This window comes from Benincasa hispida, chromosome 3 (genome assembly GCF_027475165.1).
Source record: "Benincasa hispida cultivar pf3 chromosome 3, pf3_genome.v1.1, whole genome shotgun sequence".
Lineage (NCBI taxonomy): Eukaryota > Viridiplantae > Streptophyta > Magnoliopsida > Cucurbitales > Cucurbitaceae > Benincasa > Benincasa hispida.
In genome coordinates, this window is record NC_143480.1 from 13964410 (window position 1) to 13989993 (window position 25584).

General features: G+C 32.9%; 2 protein-coding genes across 2 annotated transcripts; one reads left to right on the forward strand and one right to left on the reverse strand.

Annotated features, from left to right (window-relative positions):
* Nucleotides 1-510: 510 nt before the first annotated feature.
* Nucleotides 511-2700, forward strand: LOC120074122 (transcription repressor). Its single transcript, XM_039027140.2, has one exon. The coding sequence runs from the start codon at nucleotides 1812-1814 to the stop codon at nucleotides 2379-2381; it is 570 nt and encodes a 189-aa protein (XP_038883068.1). The 5' UTR covers nucleotides 511-1811; the 3' UTR covers nucleotides 2382-2700.
* Nucleotides 2701-3634: 934 nt separating this feature from the next.
* On the reverse strand, nucleotides 3635-5901 carry LOC120073752 (chromoplast-specific carotenoid-associated protein, chromoplastic). Its single transcript, XM_039026579.2, has 3 exons — nucleotides 5344-5901; nucleotides 4341-4536; nucleotides 3635-4235 (listed from the first exon to the last, which is right to left on the reverse strand). The coding sequence occupies exons 1-3, from the start codon at nucleotides 5802-5804 to the stop codon at nucleotides 3921-3923; spliced, it is 972 nt and encodes a 323-aa protein (XP_038882507.1). The 5' UTR covers nucleotides 5805-5901; the 3' UTR covers nucleotides 3635-3920.
* Between the last annotated feature and the right edge of the window lie 19683 nt (nucleotides 5902-25584).

Consider the following 25584-nt stretch of genomic DNA (forward strand, 5'->3'; position numbering starts at 1 on the left):
TAAGATCCCCTCTGTAGCTCAACAAGGATTTAATTGAGAACTAATTTTAGATTAATTTGAATTGTTCAAATTAATTGAAAGAAATTAATTATATATGATATAATTATTTGAATTAATTATATGTGATATAATTGATATAATGTATTAGATACATTATAAGGATAGTTGCAAATATAGACATTAAACCCAAAGTATTAGCAGATATAACATAATATAAAAAAATTGCAAATATGACCAAACTTAAATAGTTTATCAGTAATAGACCATATTATTGGTAGGAGTCTATCAGTGATAGACCATATCACTGGTAAGAGTCTATCAGCGATAGACTACTATCATTTAATTTAGTATAAATATGATTTATATTAAATGTCATACATTGTTGGGAGAAAATAAAACTATAGGATATATTATATTTGATACAATATATATATATAAAAACTATAGGTTATGTGTTATATTTGATATAACATATAGTGTGTGTATATATATACTTATAGTCATTCTTCTTGTTATTCTGTTTCATACTTCTCTTTTTTAGTGTATTCATTTTACTATCCTTCGATTTCAATAGACATCGTGACAAAGAGTGTTGAACTGTTTTATTGGTTTCTTTTGTGTCCTTGTGTTGTTGGGCTTTACTGAGTACAGGGAAGTAGATACTTAACATATTCCAACTCTCATATGCTAAATATACTTGTTGGCACGAGAAACTCATGTGCGTTTGTTGTCGCCACAGACCATTTGTGGGCTATATGTTGGCCCACTTCTCCTAATCATCCTTTGAACTGACTCATGTGAGAGTTACTCACACTAGTGTGGTTCTGAGCTTACCACATTCCAATGCGTAAGTCAATACAAGGAGTGTATTATTCAGCTAAGTACAGAGAGTAGAGAGTAAAGTTAGAATTCTCATTTGGAGTTTACTTGTTTCCTCTCTTCGGGAATCTAGCTATTTATAATGTCTTTCCTCTAACTCTCACTTAGGTCTAACATCAGCAAAGCATCAAAACGAGTTGAACTCAATTATTTCTCGATTTAGATATTCCTTTACTCTGTTGGTTGGCCTGGAACTCGAAATTTCCAAATTTTCCTTTTTGGGATGCTCGTTTCCCATGTTGCCTCCAATTTTCTTTGAGCTTAGACCCATGAGGTTTTAGACTTTGCCTATGGCAACCCTAACAATATTTATTCAAGACAGCTCTAAAGGTATGGATCTCATCAAGGAATGGCCAAAAATTCCAAAACTTAAACTCCCAAGTCTAACAGCCCATACTTTTTGCAGTGAAATTCAAATTTCTAGGTAAAGAAGAAGCAATTTGGCCTTAAAAAAGGTACAACTTTCAACATAATTCCACCTGTTGATTTCTTGGGAATCGCCCTCACTTTTGTACTTCACTCGAGTTCTTTTGATATAATTCATCAAGTGCTCTAGTAGAAGCTTGGTAGTTAGAAGGCATGTGAAGCCAACCAGAAACCTTCTCTTTTGCCATCTCTTTTTTGAAAAAAGCTTTAAAATCCTTCCTTTTATCATAATCAAAAGATCCCCCCATGCCACAAATGTGCATATCTCAATAACCATTCTTTAATTGTAACTGAAAGACTTGGCAAAATCAGTATCACTCAGTCGCCATAGATGCACTGAACAGTTCATCCTCACTCCAAAAAAAGGAAAAGCTTTTCATTTTCATGATTCCCTCAAAAGGAAATTATTAGAGGTCTACTCAAGCATCATCATTACTTTCCCCCAATTCCTGTTCCCCCTCTGTTTTATCCCTTCTTTCCAATAACCACAACTTGAAACATTCTAAATGCAAAAAAAGAAACAAGACCCACTTTGCCAATTGTGCATAAATGATTATTTTGGCCTCCAAATTCCCTTCAAAGCAGTGAGAATGAAAGCAGGAGGCTCAAGCCATCAGCATCAGCAAGAACAGAGAGCATACAGAGCCTTGTGCTGTGGATGCACTTGCAACTGCAGATTGAGTTTTTCTTCTTCAGAAGAAACAGAAAGCTTCAGCTCTGAGCGATTCCCATCAGTTTCCAGCATCGCCCACGCCATGGTTCAGGAGAAACTCGATCAAATGATAAGGGAAAAACGAGAGATAAGAAATGGTAAAGAAAGAAAGAAACAGAGAAGTGAAGATACCAAATTTGTTGTAATGGTGGCTATGGAGAAATGCTCTGATGACCCTAAAGAAGACTTTAGAGTTTCAATGACGGAAATGATTTTGGCTAATCGAATTGAGAAGCCAAAGGATCTACGTAACCTCTTGAACTATTATATCTCCATGAACTCAGATGAATGTCATGGTGTTATTCTCGAGGTATTTCATGAGGTTTGTAGCAAATTGTTTTTGGCTTGTGAACGCTATTGGTAGAGAAATTTACTAATTTAGCATTCTTTTTCACATGTTTAATCTTGCTTTTCTTTAAATTTCCAAAAAGAAGGCAAGAATTTCAGAGACTACAGAATTTTGAAAAGTAAAATGGTCTTTGATAGGGAAAATGGAAAGTTCTGGTGTTTTTAATAGGTGGATTATAATCCTCCTCTATTATAGTTCTCTCGTTAAAACAGAGAAAATCAAAACAAATTGATGTGACTTGATCAAAACAATCCAAACCCAATTGAATGGTTCGTATAATTCATTGAATAAGCAGAAAATCTTACTCGTTTGGCTTCATTGATGAACTTAATTGGGAAGAATCCATTTTCTCATTCACCGACTTCAAAAGACCATTTTCCTCCATAATGTGTTGTGTGTAATGAAAGGTGTCCTTTTCAGTTTTCAGTTTTCAGATCCATTTACTAACATTCTCGAAACGATCAAATGGTAAATTATGATACTAATTTCACTGCTATCAAGTAAAAAGTACATGGTAAAACAAATAATGAGAAAGAAAAGGCTAATATCAAGGTAGTAGTTGGAGGAGTTTGTTAGATGATCATAAAGATTTACTTTTCAATGTACTATAATTGGGAAAAAAAAAAATTAGTGTTGTTGCAACCATCTATTATGCAATTCAGACGACCCCCAATCAACATCTATCACATGGTAAAAAAAAAATTGATTTTTTTCTATTTTTTCATACATATTCCTAGTAAGTATGAAAATTGTCCCTAACTATTGTCCTTTACAATTGGTTGAAAGTTTGAACCCACTTTCTACTTTGGCCGGCTTATTTGAATAAGAGAGAGAAGAAGATTTTAGATAAACAGAAAACTCTATAGCATACACTTTATTGACAATAAAAGGAATTCAATAGCTATCTAAAAAATAATTCTCATCTTTTCAATATGAAACTCCCCCTCATTTTCAACAATTACGTCTGATTAAATATCTATTCATAATAATTGTTGGATGTAGATCAGATACAAATTAACCTCACCGGAAGGCTAACTCCTCTGTTTTGCAAGCCTTTCTCTTGGCTCAAACCGATCACAACACTTATTTCTTTCTTTTCTTTCTTTTTTTCTTTTTTTTTTTTCTAACAGAAATTAACTAATAAGATATAAAATATTAATTGACAAGTCAATGTAAGCCTAACTCAAGCGTGCGAATGGCCTCAACTTTAGCCTTCAATAACAAAAATGAAATAGAAAAGTATTCAAAAAAAATTATTGCACTGGCAGTTCAATCCAAACAAGCTTTTCACACCTTTTGATTAACTTTGATTTTTGTACTGTGTGGTACAAGATTAATGGTGTTCCTTTCCCCAAAAGATACTCAAATGACAAAAGACATGGATAATTGAAGCTGGCCCTTTTATTAACAGGAGGCAATACCATTCACTATTTGAGAAGAAACTACAACACGTATAGCAGCATTTTTAGATAATAATTTAGTTTCGTATGGACCCTTTATAGAACTCCATTATCCCCTCGGAACAGCAGAGGATAGTGAGGAGAGTGGAGATATTTAGGGAGATAAGAGAGCACTGCCTTCCTTGATGAGTACAAACACGCTACCACCATCTCCTCGTGAAATTCGAAGATCTTCATCGAGATAAGTAGTTAGCAACCAAGACTCGGCATTGCTGTTAGGGATTGAGAACTTGATCGGTGGTTGGCTCGATATCGTCCTGGCCACATTTGAAGCAGTATCTTGAATGGAGGATATGATGCCATTGAATGGTGAAAGGTCAATCTTCTGCCCAAGAAACTCCACATTTTCTGGTATCACTAATGAATCCGTTAGCTGGGGAGTCCCAATGACACCTTCTTCAAACTTGATCTGGAAAAATAGTTGAGTGTGAAAATAAATATTATTAGCTCATTACAAAGTCAAAAGAGTTGAAATTGAACCTACGGACAAGAAAACCGAAAGATTCTAGCTTACCTGTACACGCTGGGGACTTCTAACTTCAAACTTTGCATTAGTACTAATGGAAGTGGTGGCTAGAGGGCCGGAAAACTGGACGGAGTTTTGGACGGTGAAGCTCTCTGAATCAATTGTTTGTGAAATTTCTTCCACTTTGACCAATGGAAATGTACTCCTAGACAACAGTGGGTACATACCCGAGAACGATGTGTACCTACATCCAAACATTCATATTAAGAAACTTAGGGTGACAAAATTTTGTAATGCAGAATTGTTGCAACCAATCATCTGCTAGTACGTAATAGACAGCGAATAGATTACAACAAAAGACAAGAAAAGGGGACAAAAAAAGTTTTAGCAGGTTATAATCATCCTCTAGACATTACAACTCTGGCCATATAAAATTAAGGCAGGTTTGTCAGGTGTAAAAAGCTACTGTAAAGACTCCCTTGATTTCCCTCTAAGGTTTAGTGAAGCAAAGATTTAACATAACAACGCTAGCAACTTCGGCTAGCTGACCACATTCAAAGAATGATACAAAACCTGATGCAAGGACAATTGCAGTCACCTCAATCACAAGTCTGAATCCCATCAAGGAAACCAAAACTTAATCAAACCTTTTCTAAATGGCCCATAGATTCTAGTTTAACACAGAACAATATGACTCGCCCAACAGGAAGTAGCTGAAGTAACAACGCCACATGGTAGGTCGATACTAAGTCCAAATATGATATTCAAGATCAACATGTACAAGAAATTACCGCCAATATTTAAAAATTCGTGAAGCTTTGCAAGGGAGATGTGTGATTAATCGGCAGAAAAGAAATTCGATTAAACTCGTTCCAGCTTTTCAGTCATCCGAAAAAAATTACTAGGTTTCGTTGATTCGGGATCTTTTTCCCGATTCATGATACGAAGTTCAATCATATAGTACAAAGAGGAAGCTGTTATTAAAACAACTGTTGAAGAAATAACCAACCAGGTTACTAGTATCAAGTTTGGTATTATTAAGAGAACTTACGCGAGAATCCATTTGCCGTTGAGCAGAGTCAGGGCCTCAGTAGGAGCAGGTGTTGGATTCTTCGCTTCGAGTTGCGTAATCAGCTCGACAATCTCCGCCCTAGTTTCGCTAGACGCTCGTAATCCACGATCGGTCCCGTCAAAGGAGTCCACCAACGCCTTCTTCAGCTTATAAATCTCCGATGGCTCCAGAGGCTTCTCCTCCTCCTCTTCAGCTACCGCCACAGCCGGGCCATCTCCATACGGCTCGTCCTTCTCCGCGCCCCACTCGTCATCGTTCACCACCGCACGGACCTTGAACGCAGGTCTAGCTGAGATCGGCGACTTCCCCGCCGCGGCTCTGACGCCGGCCCCAATCGAACCGATGGGGACAATCGAGGGCTTGGAAATCAATTGAGGCTGCGGTGGATTCAATGAGAGAGTCTTGCACGGAAGTTGATTTAATTGAGAAACAAACGCCATTGATTTCTCTCCACTTCCCTAAATCAGACAAACAATCACAGAACACAAAGTGAAAGACGGGGACTTGCACAGCTGCTGCTACGTTTTAAAAATCTTTCAAAAACTAGCAACCGAGAGGGACGATTAAATAAATACGAAAAGGCAGTTAAAAAGACGATTCTACCCTTGATCTTCGCGACTGTTCCGAAACTTGTCATTGTTTTGGAGGCCAAATTGGACCTTGTGAAGTTAAATGGCTTGTTTGATAATTGCACGCAACGTGGCCCGTTGAGATTAGTACACGTGGCATACGAAGAGGGAGAGTACAAAACACAGGGAGGCAGCCTAAAACGAGCCAACCGAAGCATGTGAGGCGCGAAATGAATGAATAGAGAATACACTTTCGTGCTTTAAGAACCAATATTCTAAAAACGGCACCACGGTACCCAAAACTTTATGTTACGCGCGTGTTTTCGATCATTTTTTAAAATAGATGGATGCATGTATCTTAATGTGATGTCTATAAATATTTATGAACGTAAATTTATGATATAAATAAAGAAAGTGAAAGAAGAGTATTGGATTTCCGTAATACTAATAAAATTCTCCTCTGACAAGTATCACACGAATCATCGTATGTCAAAATATCATCCGTTCCGTAGTAGTTTTTTAAGAAAAATAGGTCGAATGGGTCAAGGATTTATTGATACAAAATTGAAAAATGGAGTCCCTATTCGATAACTATTTAGGCTCCGTTTGATAACCATTTAGTTTTTTATTTTTTGTTTTTAAAAATTAAATATATAGACACTACTTATACCTCAAAATTTCTTCCTTTATTATCTACATCTTACCAATGGTTTAAAAAACCAAGACAAATCTTGAAAACTGGAAAAAAAAAAAAGTAACTTTTAAAAACTTGTTTTTGGTTTTAGAATTTGGCTAAGAATTCAACTATTGAACATAAAAAAGATGCAAATTATTGTAAGAATTTGGGAGAAAATAAGCTTAATATTGAAAAATCAAAAACAAAAAATGGAATGTTACCAAATGGGCCCTAGTTTTTAGTTTTGTATTTTTAAAAATTAAATTTTTTTCTCTCAATTTCTTACCATAGTTTACATACTTCTTAAGTAAAATAGTTTAATTCTTAGTCAATTTTCCAAAACAAAAATTATCTTTTAAGTTTCTAAAACTTGACTTGATTTTTTATAACAACAGTAAAAAGTAGATAACAAAGCAATAAAATAAGAGGTGGAAGAAGTGTTTAATTTTCAAAAGTCATAAACCAAAAAACAACTTGTTCCTAAATGGTACCTGAAAGGTCTATTAGATACATAAATGAAAGTTTAGGGATTCATTTAACATTTCTTAAAGTTCATGAATTTAATTGACATAAAATAATATATTTATTTGACACAATATTAAAAGCGGATACAACTTAAACTTCAATTCAAGTTCATAAGTTATTTAAAAAAAAAAAAATCAAGTTCATAAACCTAATATTAACTATTAAACTAGTGTGAAAAATCTAGCCACCAATGAATGAAAATAAAATTGTGTTGTGCAGCTCGTGCATTAATATATATATTGAGACTGAGAGAGGTCTAAATTCTAATCACGTGTTTAATTAAATTTGTTTTGTAGCGTCAGCATATGTGCAGCTGGTACTTTACATTTAAAATAATGGCTTGGATTTTTTACATCTACTATTGTGACTTCAGGAATACTTATACAAATATATCAATTAACAAAAAAATAAAATAAGAAAAATTTCTAAAATCTTCTTTTCTCCAATTTTCATGAATTTTGCCTAATGTTTGTCATTCAAAACTCATCAAATGTCACTATTTATAGATAATTTGGCAAGTATTAGGTGGATTACATGGACACTAAGAATCTCAAAGCCTGCGGTTGGTAATGATTTTGTAAATAAATCTATTAGGTTATCCTTTGAAAAAATTTGTTGTGCAGCGATGTCACTATTTTCTTCAAGATTATGAGTGTTGAAAAACTTTGGTGAAATATGTTTTATTCTATCTCCTTTAGTATATTCTCCTTTGATTTAAGATATGCATGTTGTGTTGTCTTCGTATAATATCGTTGGGAGATTTTTATTAGAAGACAAACCACATGTTCCATGAATATGCTGAGTCATTGATCTTAGTCATACATATTTTCAACTAGCCTCATGAATTACAAGAATTTCAGCATGATTTGAGGAAGTAGCCATTAGGGTCTGTTTCACTAACTGCTACGATACAACAGTTCCTCCATATGTGAATAAATAACTTGTTTGAGATCTAGTTTTGTGTGGATTAGATAAATATCCACAATCTGCATAACCAATTAGATCAAATTTCGATTTATTTGAATAAAACATACTCATATCAATCGTTCCTCAGAGATAACGGAGTATATGCTTAATCCCGTTCCAATGTCTTTTCGTTGGAGAAAAACTATATCTTACTAATAAATTTACTGAAAATGCAATATTTGGTATTGTATTATTAACAAAATACATAAGTACGCCAATTACACTAAGATACGGTGTTTCAGGACCAGAAGTTCCTCATTATCATCTCGAGATTGCAATATATCTTTTCACATCTAGTGAACAAACTTCCATTGGAATGTTCAATGGATGTGCTTTGTCCATATAGAATCTTTTCAAAACTTTTCATGTATAAGTTGACTAATGAACAAATATCTCATCTGTTAAATGCTTAATTTGCAAGCCAAGGTAAATTTGTTATCCTGAATCTTTCATCTCAAATTATTTTTTAAGATATTTTATTGCTTTTGAAAGCTCTTCAGGAGTCCCAGTTATATATAAGTCATCGACATATACAGTTATAATAGCAAATTATGACTGTGATTTCTTTATAAAAACACATAGACATATTGGATTGTTTTGATATCATTCTTTCAACAAATATCTACTTAGGTGATTGTACCACATTCGTCCTGATTGTTTCAATACATATAGCGATCTCTGTAACTTTATTAAATACAATTCTCGAGAATTTGAATTATATGTTTCATGTACCTTAAATCCTTATAGGATTCTCATATAAATATCATTATCAAGAGATCCATATAAATGAATGAACTCTTATCAAAGAGTACCTATGAGTGGAAGCAAGATTGTTCCAAATTCATTGTGACAGAAATACAAGCATTCACAACATACATACAAGTTATGCATTTACTATCAAATTATGGCATGCTTTTAATAATAAATACAAATGACAGAGAGACTCATCTTTGAAGAATGTTTCTTCTCTTGATCTCTCGCTCTCGTCAAGAACAGCCTCTCTCGCTGTCGCTACAACACCAAGCCAATCGTCTACCAAATCTCGTTGTCGCTCAACCAACGAACGACCTTCTACACGAACAGGCAGAAACTTGGACACCACCACTCAATGACCTTGGTATTCTTGGAGTGGGAATCCATGAGGTGTGGGCTCTATTGGATTTGGTAGAGGAAATGAGGAAAGAACGATCGTATTCAATGACCAAGCAAGTGGGAGAGGTTTGGAGTCTATCGTATAGAATGGTGCTTGATCGTTTAGAAAAGGTGCACGATCGTTTAGGTAAACGGGTATGATCGTTTAGGTAATCTCGCTCACGCACACGATCGTTTAGGTAGACTACACGTGTACACGATCGTTTAGGAAAACGTGAGTTGTCGTGTAGGCTCTCGTTAATTATACGATGGGCAGTGTACAACTTATCAAGTGATTCTCCAAGCCCATAGCAAAATGAAAACTATTTTCATTTTATCATTCAATTATGAAAACTGAATGCAACTTCCCACTTTCACACACGATTATGGAGAAAACCACCAACAATTATCTCATAATTGTTTAATTATAAATAAATATAATAGCTAACTTATCATATTATATTTATAACATATAGTTTTAATATCACATCATATACAACATTTAAACTATAGTTCTTTTCTCCTCTACTAGATATAAATCATATTTATATCATTTTCCTCCAATTAATGTATTTCATACATCATGTCAACTATATCATATATAATTGACCAGTTTAATCATATCATATATAATCAAACTCTATCTCGTCGATTTAAACACTTCAAACTGACCCAAGAACTTATTTTCAACTTGAATCCATTGAGCTACCAAGGGGACCTTATGAACCTGTGGCTTGAAGCTCCAACGGTACGTGAATAGCTTACTAAACTCTTTAGCCACGAAATCCACCATCCGTTAACTGCCAGACACTCTACTAAAGATCGACAGTTGCACTCTTCTCACCACAGATATATTTATGTGTTCATCGGATATAACTAGTTAATAGTACGATAACCCTTCACAGATACTCGTAAGTACAGTTGGGCCAATTTAACGTTTTGTCCCTGTAGTTACATCTAACTCCTTAAGTACCACTGATCCCTCTAATGAACAATACAATATAGTCCTACTATGTGTGGACACCTCTTGGGCCATGAGAAGGTGTGTGGTGCCACATCGTTCAAGCCTCGGAATCAGCCCTTAAGGGAGCAATCTATCTACTTACCTCTGCTTCAGGGAAGGAGTGAAATCCATCTTGTGTAGTTGAGTTCCCAGATCCCAAATCAGACGAATCCTCAAAGTGGTAGGTTTGAGTTGGTAACCGACCACTCGCCCCCATACAAATCAAAGAACCACCCTCAAATGCAGAAGTTCCCAACTCACTCAGGATTAAGGTCATGTTACCTATGGTCATCCTAGTGAAGTCAAGTCTCTGTCATGAATGGCGTTATATAACGAGATTATTACACTTCATGGTCTCTTTTGTATAGGACGCCCCTGCTCGCATTTCTCCACATGAATGATCAGGATCAGACCATCTGTAGCATGTCATAACACTTGTAATAATCTACAGAGCGAGTCGCATCCGTAGTGTCACCAGAATAAGGTTTCCTTCCTATATCCATATACTATAGACAATTTTGGTTATCACTTAAGACATGATCCACCTGTATGTCTCCACATACATGCTTAAGTTAGAACGACAACCAGGGATTTTAGTTTATTGGTTTGTGTTAAAGCAATTAAAACATCCCATGTTTCATAGACAACAGTGAAGAAAATTACAAGCGTTTGTTTAATACAGTGTTTATAAACTATAGGACCCAAAGACAGTTTAGGGCATCAACCCCAACAATAAATATGTCATGACTACAACCATAAGATGCATGTCTAGATTTTCATACACAACCAGACCAATTAAATATCTTAATGTAATTGCATCCACCACCGGAGATACATCTCCTCATAATCAATATCAGGTCTTTGTGAAAAACCTTGTGTAACTAGTCTTGTTTTATATCATGTGATGACATTATTTGCATTTCTTTTCCTCACAAATACCCATTTGTATCCCACATGTTTGGCACCTTCTGGTATTCAGACTACTGGTCCAAAAACCCGACGTTTTGAAAGTAAGTTTAATTTTTCCTCGATTGCTTATTTCTATTGAAGTCAATCTTTTCTATGTCGACATTCTTCAATAGATTTTAATTCAAGATCCTCACTTTCAGATATAATATCAAAAGTAACATTATAGGTAAAAATGTTGTCAACAACGACATTAGTTCGATTCCATCTTTTTCCTGTCATGACATAGTTTATTGAAATTTTATTTACTTTTAGGTATTTCACCTTCCTCACTAGTCATGTCAAGAATTTCTTCATGGGTATTTATATCCTCAACCAAGACTTCTAGACTATTTATTATTTTTCTTTTTCGAGGATTTTTATATTTGGAACTCATTGGTCTACCAGGCTTCTGGCGTGTTCCAGATTCATTAGTGACAACTTGCTGTGTTGAGATATCAATTTTCGATAGAACACTTGCAGTTGATATATGTGACTTAGTTACTTTCTTTGCATCTATAAATGCATCTGATAACTGATTTACTATATTTTGCAGATGAATTATCTTCTGAACTTCAAGTTTACATTGATTTGTACGAAGATCCAAATGAGACAATAATGATGCATTCCATATAATTTCTTTTTCCAACTTTTTAATTCCTCTTCATAATGTTGAAAAAATTGTCTCATTAAAATGACAATCAACAAATTTTGCAGTAAATACAGCACCTATCAGGGGTCCAAGATATTTAATAATTGATGGGGAATCATATCCAATATATATTCCTAACCTCCTTTGAGGATCCATCTTAGTGTGTTGTGGTGGAGCAATTGGAATATATACTGCACATCCAAAAATTCTCAAATGGGTAATATTTGGCTTATGGCCATAAGCTAATTATAACGGCGAGTATTTATGATAAGCTACTGGCTTAATGCGTACAAGTGACGTTGTATGCAAATAACATGTCCCATTATAGATGTAGCAAGTTTAGCTCTCACAAGCAATGGTCTAACAATTAACTGCAAATGTTTTATGAATGATTCTACTAAACCATTTTTGTGTATAAACATGAGCTATAGGAAGTTCAACACTTACTCCAATTAACATACAATAATTATTAAAAGCTTGGGATATAAATTTACCAGTAAATACACCAGCATTATCAAGACGAATGGTCTTAATTGTATAATCAGGAAATTATGCTTTTAACTTAATTATTTGAGCAAGTAATTTTGCAAATGCAAGATTTCGACCCGATAATAAACACAAGTGTGACCATTTGTTTGATGCGTCTATTAATACCATAAAATATCTAAATGATCTACTTGGTGGGTTAATAGGTCCACATATATCGTCATGAATTTATTCTAAAAATACAGGTGATTAAATCCCCCACTTTAGTTGATGGCAGTCTAATTATCAATTTTTCTTAAGAGCAAGCATCACATGATAATTCATTAGATTGAAGAATCTTTTGGCTCTTCAATGGATGTCCATTTGAATTCTCAATAATTCTTCTTATCAATATAGACCCTGGATGAACTAATCTGTCATATCAAATTGTAAATATGTCTTGATTCAAGAACTTCAGGTTCATTGTTGCATATGTTTCAATTACTCGTATATGAGTATAATATAATCCATAAGATAAAGTAGGCAACTCTTCTAATATAAGTTTCAACATATATTTTTAAAACTAAGTAGATTTCTTTTTTATTAACTAGAGAACAATGCATTGTCAATTGTAAAATTTGTTCCTCTAGGCAAAATAGTATTTACTTTTCCAAAGTCTTCAATCAGGTTTGCAGAACCTGATATCGTATTGATCTTTGCTTCCAACATTGTCAGTTTGGAAAAAAATGTTTTCTACTTGTAAATATTGTATGTGTAGTTACACTATCTGCTAGACATAGATCTTCTTTACTCATTTTTTAGTCATCCAACATATTAAAATGATACAGGTTTCTTCATAAAAGAAAATAATTACAATAAGAAAAACAACATTTGGAATATTCAAAGGTTAACATCTACTAAGAGAAGAAAAAAAATATGGAGATGAATAAAAAATAACAACACTAAATCTAGATATTTTCAAAGTCAAAGGAAACACTTGATGTTCCATCAATTCTGGCAATTTTCTCATAGACTCAAAGAAGTCCGTCACATCCAAATTTGTCATATGGGATGGGTCAAATATGTCATTATCCTTATATACAAAATTTGCTTCAACATTTTTTTCTTTTTCCTTCAGGGAGACTTGATAGAGATCATCTAAATATTTCGACGTACGTGACCAATGCCCAGTCATTCCGCATCAGAATTATTTATTTTCAACACTTTTTGAACTATCTTGTAGAGCTTTTCCTTTGTGATCATCATTTTGTATGGTTCTTTTGAAATTTGAATGATTAAAGTGACCACCACAAAAATAATAATTATTTCTTCCTTTGTCACGTTCACGACCTTGACCTCGACCACAAATGGTGTGTTCAGTTGTTCAAGATTCATGATTTTTCATCAATAACCCTTTATTTTGTTCGACCACGAGAAGACGTGAAATTAGTTCAAAATACTGTTTAAAACATTTATCTTGATATTGCTACTGCAAGAGCATATCTGAAATGTAGAAAAATATATTCTCTAACATATTGATTTAAAATTTTAGAGCCTCAAGTACGTCCATTTACGACGAGCTTTAGGAAGATTTTTTTTTCCTGATGATCACATTTTTATGACATCCAGGTATATTTTGGCATCAAACACTAATGACAAATAATTATTACCATTAATATCAAATGCTACAAATTCTAATTTTATCATATTTTCATGGCAACACTATTATAAAAGGTTATATTTATATTAGAAATTTAATACATATCAAATATGTAAAACAACATTTAATTTATTAATTATAACGAAGAGAGAAAAATCGACATACCTTTAGGACTTACCTTTAGCGAGGAAAAACGATAGAAGCTCGTGCTAATAACTTGTTGTCAACTCTAGGAGCACAATAGAAACACGGGTACCAATAAAATATAATATTAAAATAAATATAATATAACAATAATATATAATAAAATAAATAGATATCAAAATAAATAACACATAATATATAAATAAAATAAAATAAAATAACAAAATATGAGATAAAAATTTTATCTAAAATCTCCATTTTCTCCAATTTTCATAGATTTTACCCAATGTGTGCATTTCAAAACCCACCAAATGCCACTATTCATAGGCAATTTGACAAGCAAGAGGTGGATTACATGAACACTAAGAATGAGTATTTATAAGACACATGACTATATATATGGAGTGTAGGGGGAGTGACATTTGGCTTTTTTACACTAAAAATTGGTATCTATTTTACACATAATTTATGATATTTATAATATGTATAACTTTTTTTAAAATATTGTATTTCTTGGTTGTTCATGCATTTCTGTTAAGCATATGAAATCAAAGCAACTCTAAGGAGTTGTTTGGGAGATTTTAGTAGAATGAGTTTGTAATGTAATGTAATCTAAAACTCATGTTAGATTGAGCGTTTTGAGTCCAATTTATAATACCAATCTCATTTATAATACCAACCTCATTTCAGTTCTCACAGTTTTCAACCCAACCCGCTTTCCCACCATTTTTACATTTTACGATCTCATTTTCATTCTTCCCTCAACATTTTAACATTCTTCATATTCTTAGTAATTCTGGTTACATTTATGTGAACATTCATGATGATTTAATTTATATTGTTTTGTTTTTCTGATAATTATTTTTTAGTTAAAAGAATGTGAGATAGGGGAAGATAGATGGACAATGTTATAAACAGTTAAACTATAAACTCTAAGGTTAATTTTAATATTTAACTATTTAAATAGGCTTTAGCCTTTTTTTTATTAGGTGAGCCGTGAGGGATAAAAGTAAATAAGAGAAACAAATTTAGGTAATTTGCACGTGTATCTTTTTTATATATATATAATTAAGGAATTCAACTAGAATGTTTCTTAAAAATAATAAATAAATAATTAACGAATACATAAAACAAAAACAAAACAAAACTTTTTTAATGTAATCAGTTAGATTAGCTTAAATGGGTTTAGCCAAAATAAGTTTGATCCATTGCTATTAGTATAAGCTCCATTATAAGATGTGGGTGTTCAATTCTCCACTTTCCATTTTTTTTTCAAAAAAAAAAAAAAAAAAAAAGAAAGAAAGAAAGAAAGAGAAAGAGAAAGATGGTTTATTATTATTGTAAGGTTTAAATCTATTTTCATGTTGAACTTCGAGTTTTGTTTTATTTTGGTCTTTGAACTTTTAAAACGTCTGCTCCAATCCCTAAACTTTTAAATTGTGTCCATTCTGGTTTGTTGTTAATTCTTTCGTAATTAATTAACAGAATGATAATGTGACATCTGATGTGTGTGGATAATTTGTTGCTAGGAAAGAAAATGAATTTTATTTAAGTGGTCTTTTCTCGTTCTCTTCCCATAGAAAAAAAGGTTTTTGCAATTCCCAAATGTCTATTAAGAGGGAATATTCCTAATTCTCCATCTCCGAGTCAATAGTTGTGCGAAATTCTCTCCTAATTTCCTCCCTCCACTATTTATCTTGACAGAAAAACTAGAGAGAGAGAGTGAGCAAACATTTGAAGAGTAATGGTAAAGAGAAAATAAATAAAAAAATTTAAAAAAATTTAAACTAGATGTCACATCAACTAATTAACAAATAATTAACAGCAAAGACTAGAATTGATACATTTTAAAAGTTTAAAGACTAAAATAAACGTTTTAAAAGTTCAGGGACCAAAATAGAACAAAATTCAAAATTTGGGGACTAAAATAGAATTTAACCTTATTATTATTATTTTAGACACAACTATATTCACTCGAGAGGTGGTCTTTGATCCAAATGTTTAAGGTCCGTTTGATAATTATTTGGTTTTAAATTTTTTAGTTTTTGAAAATTAAGTCTATACACTCTTCCACCTCTAGACTTTTTTCTCTGTTATTTACTTTTACTATTATTTTCAAAAATCAAGTCAAGTTGAAAAAAAAAAGTTATTGAAATATGGAATTTGACTAAAAGTTTAATTATTTTACTTAATAATGATGTCAACCATTTTAAGACGTAGAAAAAAAATAAGTATAATTTTAAAAAACAAAATGGTTGCCAACATAGAGCCTAAAATGTTTTATACTAGCATGAGAATCTGATTCACGAATAACAAAGTATAAGATTATTACGTGAAATCCATGAAGGAACCCAAATGGAAGGGAACCATAAGCGGAAGCAAGATCGACCTAAATTCCATTTTTCGTAAAACAAAGAAACAATATATGCATTTATATGTAAATTACAGCATGCTAACAAAAGGTTTTAGAAACCTTACCTTTGAAGACTTTTCTTCAAGATTCCCTCGAACAGCACACGAACCCCTTGAAGACTTTCTTTGAGAAAACTTTGAACAAGAACGAATACGACCACAAAGACTCCCTCGGTATTCTCAGGCTGAGAACCCAGGAGTTGTGGGCTCTGACTATTTTGGATTGAGGGAAACTTAGTAGAGAGAAAAAAAGAAGATTTGCTAATTGTTCAGCAACAATTCCAAAACAAAGAACTCTTCTCTCTTTTTTCACTGTAAAAAACGATATCTCCCTCTCGCAAGAAGGAGAAAAAACTCTTTTTCAATATACCAAAAATATCAATTATCCACTTACATGGGTGGAGAGAAAAGAGGGGGAAGGGAGTTGTAACTCCCTTTCTTATTTTTATTTAAAAAAAATAAATTTAATATATATATAAATATGATAACTAACTTATCATATATATATATATATATATATATATATATATATATATATATATATATATATATATAAATTATATATTATATAAAATATAATATATAACCTATAGTTTTAATATGGCATCACATACAATATGACTATAGTTTCTTTTCTCTCTTATATGACATTTAATATGAATCATATTTATATTAAATTAACAACTATGAATCTAACTCATAGAATTCATATTTGAATCTTATTCAAATATTTATTTTCTTTCATCAAAGCTATAATGTATTAAATACATTATAATAATTATATTACATATAATTAAAACAACTTAATTATATCATATATAATTAAATCCCTCTACTAATTTGAACAATTTAAATTAATCCAAAAACTGATTCTCAGTTAATCCTATTGAGCTACCAAGGGGATCTCATGGACCTGTAGCTTAAAGCTCCAACGATACATGAATAATTAATTAAACTCTTTAATTAAATTATTCACCAACCATACATGAATAATTAATTAAACTCTTTAATTAAATTGGGTTCCAGCTCCCCAATCAGACGAATCCCCAAAATGGTAGGCAAGTCGGCAATCTGGCCACTCTCACCCATACAAAACAAATGATCGCCCTCATAGGTAGGAGTTCACAATTTACTCGAGATTCAGGTCATGTTACCTATGGTCATCCTTGTGAAATGTAATTCTCTATCATGAACGGCATGATATATATCTCCGCTCACATGTCTATACATGAATGATCAGGACCATATCATTTGTAGCACTTTACAACAATTGTAGCACCTACAAAGCGGGTCATACTCGTAGTATCACTAGGATAAGGTACTCAACCTTATCCATATACTACAGACCATTTAGATTATCACATTATCCACTTGTATGTCTCTATATACATGTTTAAGTTACAAGAATAACCTTGAATGTTAGTTTATTAGTTTGTAGTTAATGAAACTAAAATATCACATATTTTATTAAATACATAATGAATTTGTTCAATAATGTTTACAAACTATAAGACCCTACGAGATTTAGGACATCAACCCTAATAATCTATGAATGAAACTTCTTTAATAAAATGCTCGAATGTCATCAACAAAACTTTCCACCATAATTGAATGGTACATGCCTTCTAGCAATTTTCAAATAATCATAAAATAGTCTCCACCTACAAAGTATGGTTTATAGTTGAACTGGAAAATCAAAATCAACTTATAATCTAAGTTTTGAAGATTGAATATTTTTTAAAATTCTAAATTAATAACTATAATTTTAAATTTTCATAATTAAATCAATTTAGACTCTTCAAAGAAAATGTATCCACAATTTATTTTCTATTTAAAAATTGTTAATCATAATTCTTATGATTAAATTCTTAAATTTCTATAAGCAAATAAATTTAACTTAATCAATTTCCATTTGAAAATCGTTAATGCATATTCTTTAACGCGTGCCTGTGTTTTTAAAAATAGGATATCAACAAAATTTCGAGGAAGATAATAATATCAAGTGTGTGGTGGCAACTTTGAGCTTTCATCAATAATGGGCGGGTTTTCTTTTTTCTTATCTTATTTTCTCTATTTTTCTCCCTTATATATTTAGGGAGAAGTGCATGACATTATTCTTCTCTTATAACATTAGCAAGAAAAGAAAATTGTCATATAATTAATTATCCTTAAATAAAGTAGACCAAAAATATAGGAAAAAAAAAGATGAAAAACTATTTCAATGGATGAAAGTCAGCTACCACTTCTTTTATTCCAACATTTTTTTCCAATGAAGTCTAGTTTCAATTCTTCACTTTTCAATTTTTCACAAAAAAAAAAAAAAAAAAAAAAAAAAAAAAATTATTGTTAGGTTTAAATCATATTTTAACTTTGATTTTTTTTTTTTTTATTTTGGTTCCTGAACTTTTAAAATGTCTACTTTAATCCCTAAATTTTTAAATTATGTTCATTCTAGTCTTGTTGTTAATTCTCTGCTAATTAATTAACAGAATGGTAATATGACATCTAATGTGTGTGGATGATTTATTGCTAGAAAAGAAATGAATTTTATTTATGTGGTATTCTCTCGTTCTCTTTGCATAGAAAAAGAGTTTTTGCAATTTCCAAATGTCTATTAAGAGGGAATAGTCCTAATTTCTCTTCCTGTCAGTATTTATGCGAAATTATCTTCTAATTTCCTCCCTCCACTATCTATCTTGAGAGAGAAACTGGAGAGAGAGAGTAAACGTTTGTATTTTAGAGAGAGGAGGAAGCTTAAAGCTTATATTTTTGCACTTTTTGAGATCTAGGAAGAAATGTTTCTATTTTTCTATAACTTCTTAGAGAGAGATGAAAGGGAACACCATATTAAAAAAAATCGTATAAAAGAATTGAGAAGAATAAAACAATCACCAATAATTAGTAAAAATACAAAGGGATGAGGATGAGAAAATGTAGAGAAAATGGGTTGTTGAAGAGAGTCCACAGAATGATTCAAGATTCAGACACTGGGTTTAAGGGAGGTATAACTTTGAAGAAAACTAATGGTAAAAAGAAAATAAATAAAACTTTTTTTTAAAAAAATTAAACTACATGTCACATTAACTAATTAACAGCAAAAACTAGAATGGACACATTTTAAAAGTTTAGGGACTAAAATAAACGTTTTAAAAGTTCGAGGACCGAAATAGAACAAAACTCAAAATTTATGAACCAAAATAGAATTTAAACTTTATTATTATTATTTTAGGCACAACTATATTCACTCGAGAGGTCTCTGATCCGAATGTTTAAGGTCCGTTCGATAATCATTTTAAAAATTAAATCTATAAACATCTCTTCTACCTCTAAACTTTTTTTTTTCTGTTATCTACTTTTACTATTATTTTAAAAAATCAAGTCAAGTTGAAAAAAAAAAGTTATTGAAATATGGAATTCGATTAAAACTTAATTATTTTACTTAATAATGATGTCAACCATTTTAAGATATTGAAAGAAAATAATTATAATTTTAAAAAACTAAATAATTGCCAATATAGGACCTAAAATGTTGATCATCCTAGCACGAGAATCTACACGAATAACCTATTATGTGAAGTCCACGAATGAGACTTCTTTGATAAAATGCTCGAATGTCATCAACAAAGCTTTCCACTGTAATTGAATGGTACATGCCTTCTAGCAATTTTCAAATAATCATAACATATTCTCCACCTACAGAGTATGGTGTATAGTTGAACTGGAAAATCAATAATCCAAATTTTGAAGATTTAATATTTTTTAAAACTCTAAATTAATAACTACAATTTTAAATTTTCATAATTAAATCAATTTAGACTCTCCATTTTATTATAAGAGAAAATATACCTGTAATTTATTTTCTATTTGAAAATTGTTAATACGCATAATTCGATTAATTTATTAAATTTCTATAAACAAATAAATTTAGCATAATCAATTTCCATTTGAAAATCGTTAATGCGTATTCTTTAATGTGTGCCTGTATTTATTTAAAATAAGATATCAACAAAATTTCGAGGAAAATAATAAAATCAGGTGTGTGGTGGCTAGCGGGGTTGAGTTGAAAAACTTTTTAGACTCAACCCAATTGTTCGGGTTATAAATTTCTTCAACCCAAATAACTCTTATTAAAAAATGCACCCAACCTAACCCAATCATGAAATATTTGGATTGGGTTGATTTGGGTTAATCGGGTCATTTGTTTAAAACTTTGTTCTAAAAAGAAACACAACATAATATGTAAAAATCTTATTTAATTATTTTCATATATTGAATTAAGATTAACAACTCAATTTCAATTTAAATAGTGAAAATTTTCTTTCTAAAGTGTAGTTGTTGAAAAATAAATTATTCAAAAAGTATTGGAATTAAATAAAAATAAAATCAATATATGTATATAAATAATTGTGTTATAAGTAATAAAAAACATATTTTAGAGGTAATAATAAATTCGGGTTGGTTCGGATTGGTTTGGGTTATATTAGGTGACCCCTGAACCAACCCAATTCATAAAATTTTCATTTATTTGAACTAAATCCAACCCAAATGAGATAACTCAATCCAAACCATGCAGGCTAGGTTGGATTGATCGATTTTTTTGGATCATTAAGTTTTTTTTGAAAAATCCCTAATAGTGGCAACTTTGAGCTTTCATCAATAGTGGGCGGGTTTTCTTTTTCTTTTATCTTATTTTCTCTATTTTTCTCTCTTATATATTTAGGGAGAAGTGCATGACATTATTAAATTGTCATATAATTAATTATCGTTAAATTGATTAATAGAAATTTTGATGATATATTTATTAATTTGAGACATCAGATCATTGTGCATTAACCAGTTGTTAGAATCAATAAAATAACTCAATTATAAAGCTTTAGGATTTGAATCAATTCGATTTATAAACTTAAAAAGAGTTGTTTGACATGTTTAGGCGAGCGCAAATGTGTGTAGAATTTATATATTTGTGTTTTTTATATTTGGGATGCTGAGTTTATATGTTAAAGGTATTTATATAATAACATGTTTTTATGATAATTATTTTTATTTGAGAATTTTTTTATTCGACGATTCTACATATATATTTTTTTAATAAACTATAGTTTGCATTTTATTTTGTTGTTGAGAGTTTTGGGAAATGAGATTTATGATTTACTTTTGCAGCATGTATTTCATTTATTATTATTATTATTTTTTAGTTTAAACAATTATTTTCAAATTCATGATGCCATATTTCTAATTAAGTCATTTTTATTTGAACACTTTTGATAAAAACTTTTAAAATAAAAACACTCATGTGTCTAACAATTTTTTTTCTCAAAAGTATTTTTACATACAAATTTGTTTAATTTCTTACATGATGAAAGTGATTTTATCAATGTTAAATTACTATAAAGAACGACTATAGAATACTATGAATTAATATTAAAAAAAACCTCGAGAGTTCAATGTTTTGATGAAATTTACATACTTTTGTGTCAACAAATGTGTTTATATTGACAACATTATGCGTCAACTTAAATATAAACACTTATTGATGTTTTATATATATTTTTAAATTAATAATTATTTTCAAGTAAGATTTTATTGACGATTTTATATCACAAGCATAAAAAAAAAAATGGGTCAACAAAGTCCAAATTTGTAGTAGTCATAATTTAAAATGATGGTAGTTGAAATTGGTGGAATGGCTGCCGTCAGAGGTCGACAGAAATGGTTGCAAGAGTTAAGCAACGAGGAATTGGTGGTGATGAGGGTTGAGCACACTGTTCATGAACATGGTATAAAATATTGATGATATACAAAATTAGTCTCCGAAACAATGAATTGAGTTCATATTTCAACTCATCTTATTTCATCTTCTCAATCCAAATGCTCGGTAAAAGTTGAAAAGTGTTTTAGATATTTGTTAAAGGAGAAAAAAGTGTCCCATATCCACGTTTACGTATTGGAATAGAAGTACGTAGGGTGGTTGACAACTACCGAATATTAATTGTGATCATAAATTGGAATAAATATTTATGTGGAAACACAAATCCAGGATTGATAAAGTTTTGAAGAACGCATTCCTATATTCCGGGTTAAGTTTCATCGTCCTTTCCGTCGAGGACCACAATATGTCTTCATTGCGTTTCGTTTTTTCGTTATTGACATTACATGTGAACCTATGATGTCTTATTTTTCTCTTTATCAAATTATATTTTTCTTAGCTTTTGTTTGCTAGTTGAAATGAAAATCAATTTAATATCAACCATTTCATAATTATTTGATTTTTTAAAAAAATTAATTTCATAAAGACTTATTTCACCTTTAAATGTCATGTTTTGTTATCTATTTTTTATCATTATTTAAAAAACCTAGCGAAAATTTAAAACTAAAAAAAGGTAGTTTTTAAAATTTGTTTTTGTTGCGCCCATATATACGATGAGTTGCTTAAAAATTTATAAGGAGATCAATCGTTGTTGCGTCCGTTTTTTGCAATACTCATATAAAGAAAGGAAGAAGGCTCAAGAACATTTGTAAAAGCAAATATTTTGGAGGAATGAAGCTGTGTTTGCTAAGGGTCACAATCGCTCTTTCGGAAGCTTCTCTTAGCGATTGTGCGGCACTTGTTCCCGCTCACGAATAAGTCAGCCAACTCGAATACGGACTGCCGGTGGCACATCGAGTGCCTCTCGCAACCTCCACCCACGTTTTAGGGAAAACAGTTTTAGAAAACAGGTTTGGAGAAAAGGTTTTCGTAAGCAGTTTTTGAGAGTGTGAATAAAGAAAGAAAGATTGTAGTAGGCTAGAAAGCAATAAGCAACAACAACAGCTTTATAGAATACTACTTCGGGTATGGGGAAGTGATGAATAGTCTTATCCCCATATAGTGCATTCTGAACAAAAAGCCAACTGGCACCCTTGCATATGCAAAAGGGCGAGTGGTCACTTACAATGAAAATGTAAAGAAAGCAAGCTAACTAAGCTAATACAATACATGATATGAAAGTATGCTAGAAGGGGGTTGGATCGGGCATGCGGCCATGGGCAACAGGCCCTGGACAAGCATGACCGTGACATTCTCCCCACTTAATTGGTTGACGTCCTCGTCAATCGACCTAGTTCAAAATCTACGATGGCTGGAGCTGCATTCTTCAAATCTTCGGCCCGCTCCCAACTGATCTCTTTGTCGGGGAGATCCTTCCATTTCATTAAGAACTCTGTCAGTTCTCGTCTGGGTCTTCCAATACGGCGCGTACGTTTATTCAGGATTTGTGCAGCTTTTTTCTCAGTGGAATTCTTCATCGTGACCGGTGGGCGCCTTAGAATGTTTCATTGTTCATCCTCGGGATCGGGATGATAGGGCTTCAGGATACTCACATGGATGACAGGATGAATCTTCATCCATGAGGATAACTGAACCTTATATGAGGTTCTCCCGACCTTCTCAATTACCTCCACTGGACCTTCATATTTCCTTATTAGCCGTTGGTCTCTTTGGCCTCTGAAACGAAACTGTTTCGGTCGTAGCTTGATCAGGACCTTGTCCCCAGCTTGAAACTCGAAGGCCTTCCGCTTCTTATCAGCCCACTTCTTCATCCTTCTTGATGCTCTTTCTAGGTAGGCACTAGCTATCTCAGAGGTTTTGCTCCACTCTTTAGAAAGTTATGTGCCTGAGGACTTTTGCCTGCATAAGGGTGGTCCACCAAGTGTGGCATGAGTGGCTGTCTACCGCACACCACTTCGAAGGGTGTTTTTCCGGTCGCAGAACTCTGCTGGCTATTAAAGCTGAACTGAGCCACATCTAACAACTGGACCCAGTTCTTCTGCCTAGTGTCGATAAAGTGACGCAAATATTCCTCGAGCATACTGTTGAAGCATTCCATCTGGCCGTCTGTTTAGGGATGATAGCTAGAGGAGATATTCAGTGTTGACCCTAATATTTTGAACAGTTCTGTCCAAAATGTCTCAGTGAATCTTCCGTCTCGATTGCTAACAATGCTCGCGGGGACGCCCCATAATTTCACAATGTGTTTGAAGAACAGCTGGGCAGTCATCATGGCTGTGTACATCTTCGGCGTCAGGATGAAAGTGGCATATTTTGAGAACCAGTCGATGATGACAAGGATCGATTTGAACTCTCCCACCTCGGGAAAATGGGTGATGAAGTCGAGAGACACGCTCTTCCATGGTCTAGAGGGAACAGGTAGGGGTTCCAGCAGACTCGCTAATTTCTCCCTTTCGACCTTGTCTTGTTGGCAGACAAGGCAAGTCTTGGTAAATTGCATGACGTCGTCTCGAAGGCTTGTCCAGTAGTAGCCTTGTTTCAGGAGGGCATAAGTCCTCTGCCAACCATTATGTCATGCCCACGGTGTGTCGTGACACTCCTTCATCAGCGACCTTCATAACTCCCCGGATCTGGGGATGTAGAGGCGATTGCCTTTGGTGTATAGTAGATCGTCTTCCACCCAGAACTGGCGTGTCTTCCCCTCTTTGGCCAATTGTATGATGGCCTGCGCCGCTGTGTCATTTGTCAAGTGAGTTTTGATAGTTTCTCGTACTATTGCACTCAACGTGCTTGTAGGCGGGCGAACATGCACAGGGCCGCATGTTCGCTCTTTCGACTAAGAGCATCGGCCGCTTGGTTACTTTTCCCCGGTCTATGTTCGAATTGGAAATCGAACTCCGCTAGACACTCCTGCCACCGTGCCTGTTTCGACGACAACTTCGATTGGTTGAAGAAGTGGCAAATGGAGTTGTTGTCGGTCTTGACCACGAACTTGGCCCCCAAGAGATACTGTCTCCAGGCCCTCAAGCAGTGAACTACTGCTAACATCTCTTTCTCGGAGGCGGCATACCTCCGTTCAGCATTATTTAGTTTCCTACTCTCATACGCGATGGAGTGTCCGTCTTGGAGGAGGACACCGCCCAACGCGAAGTCAGAAGCATCAGTCTCTACTTCAAATGGCTTGGTCACGTTGGCAATTCTGAGGACCGGCCCCTCAATCATCACTTTCTTCAAGCCCTCAAAGACGGCTTGACATTCAGGAGTCCAACTCCATTGGCTATCTTTCTTCAGCACTTTGGTTAATG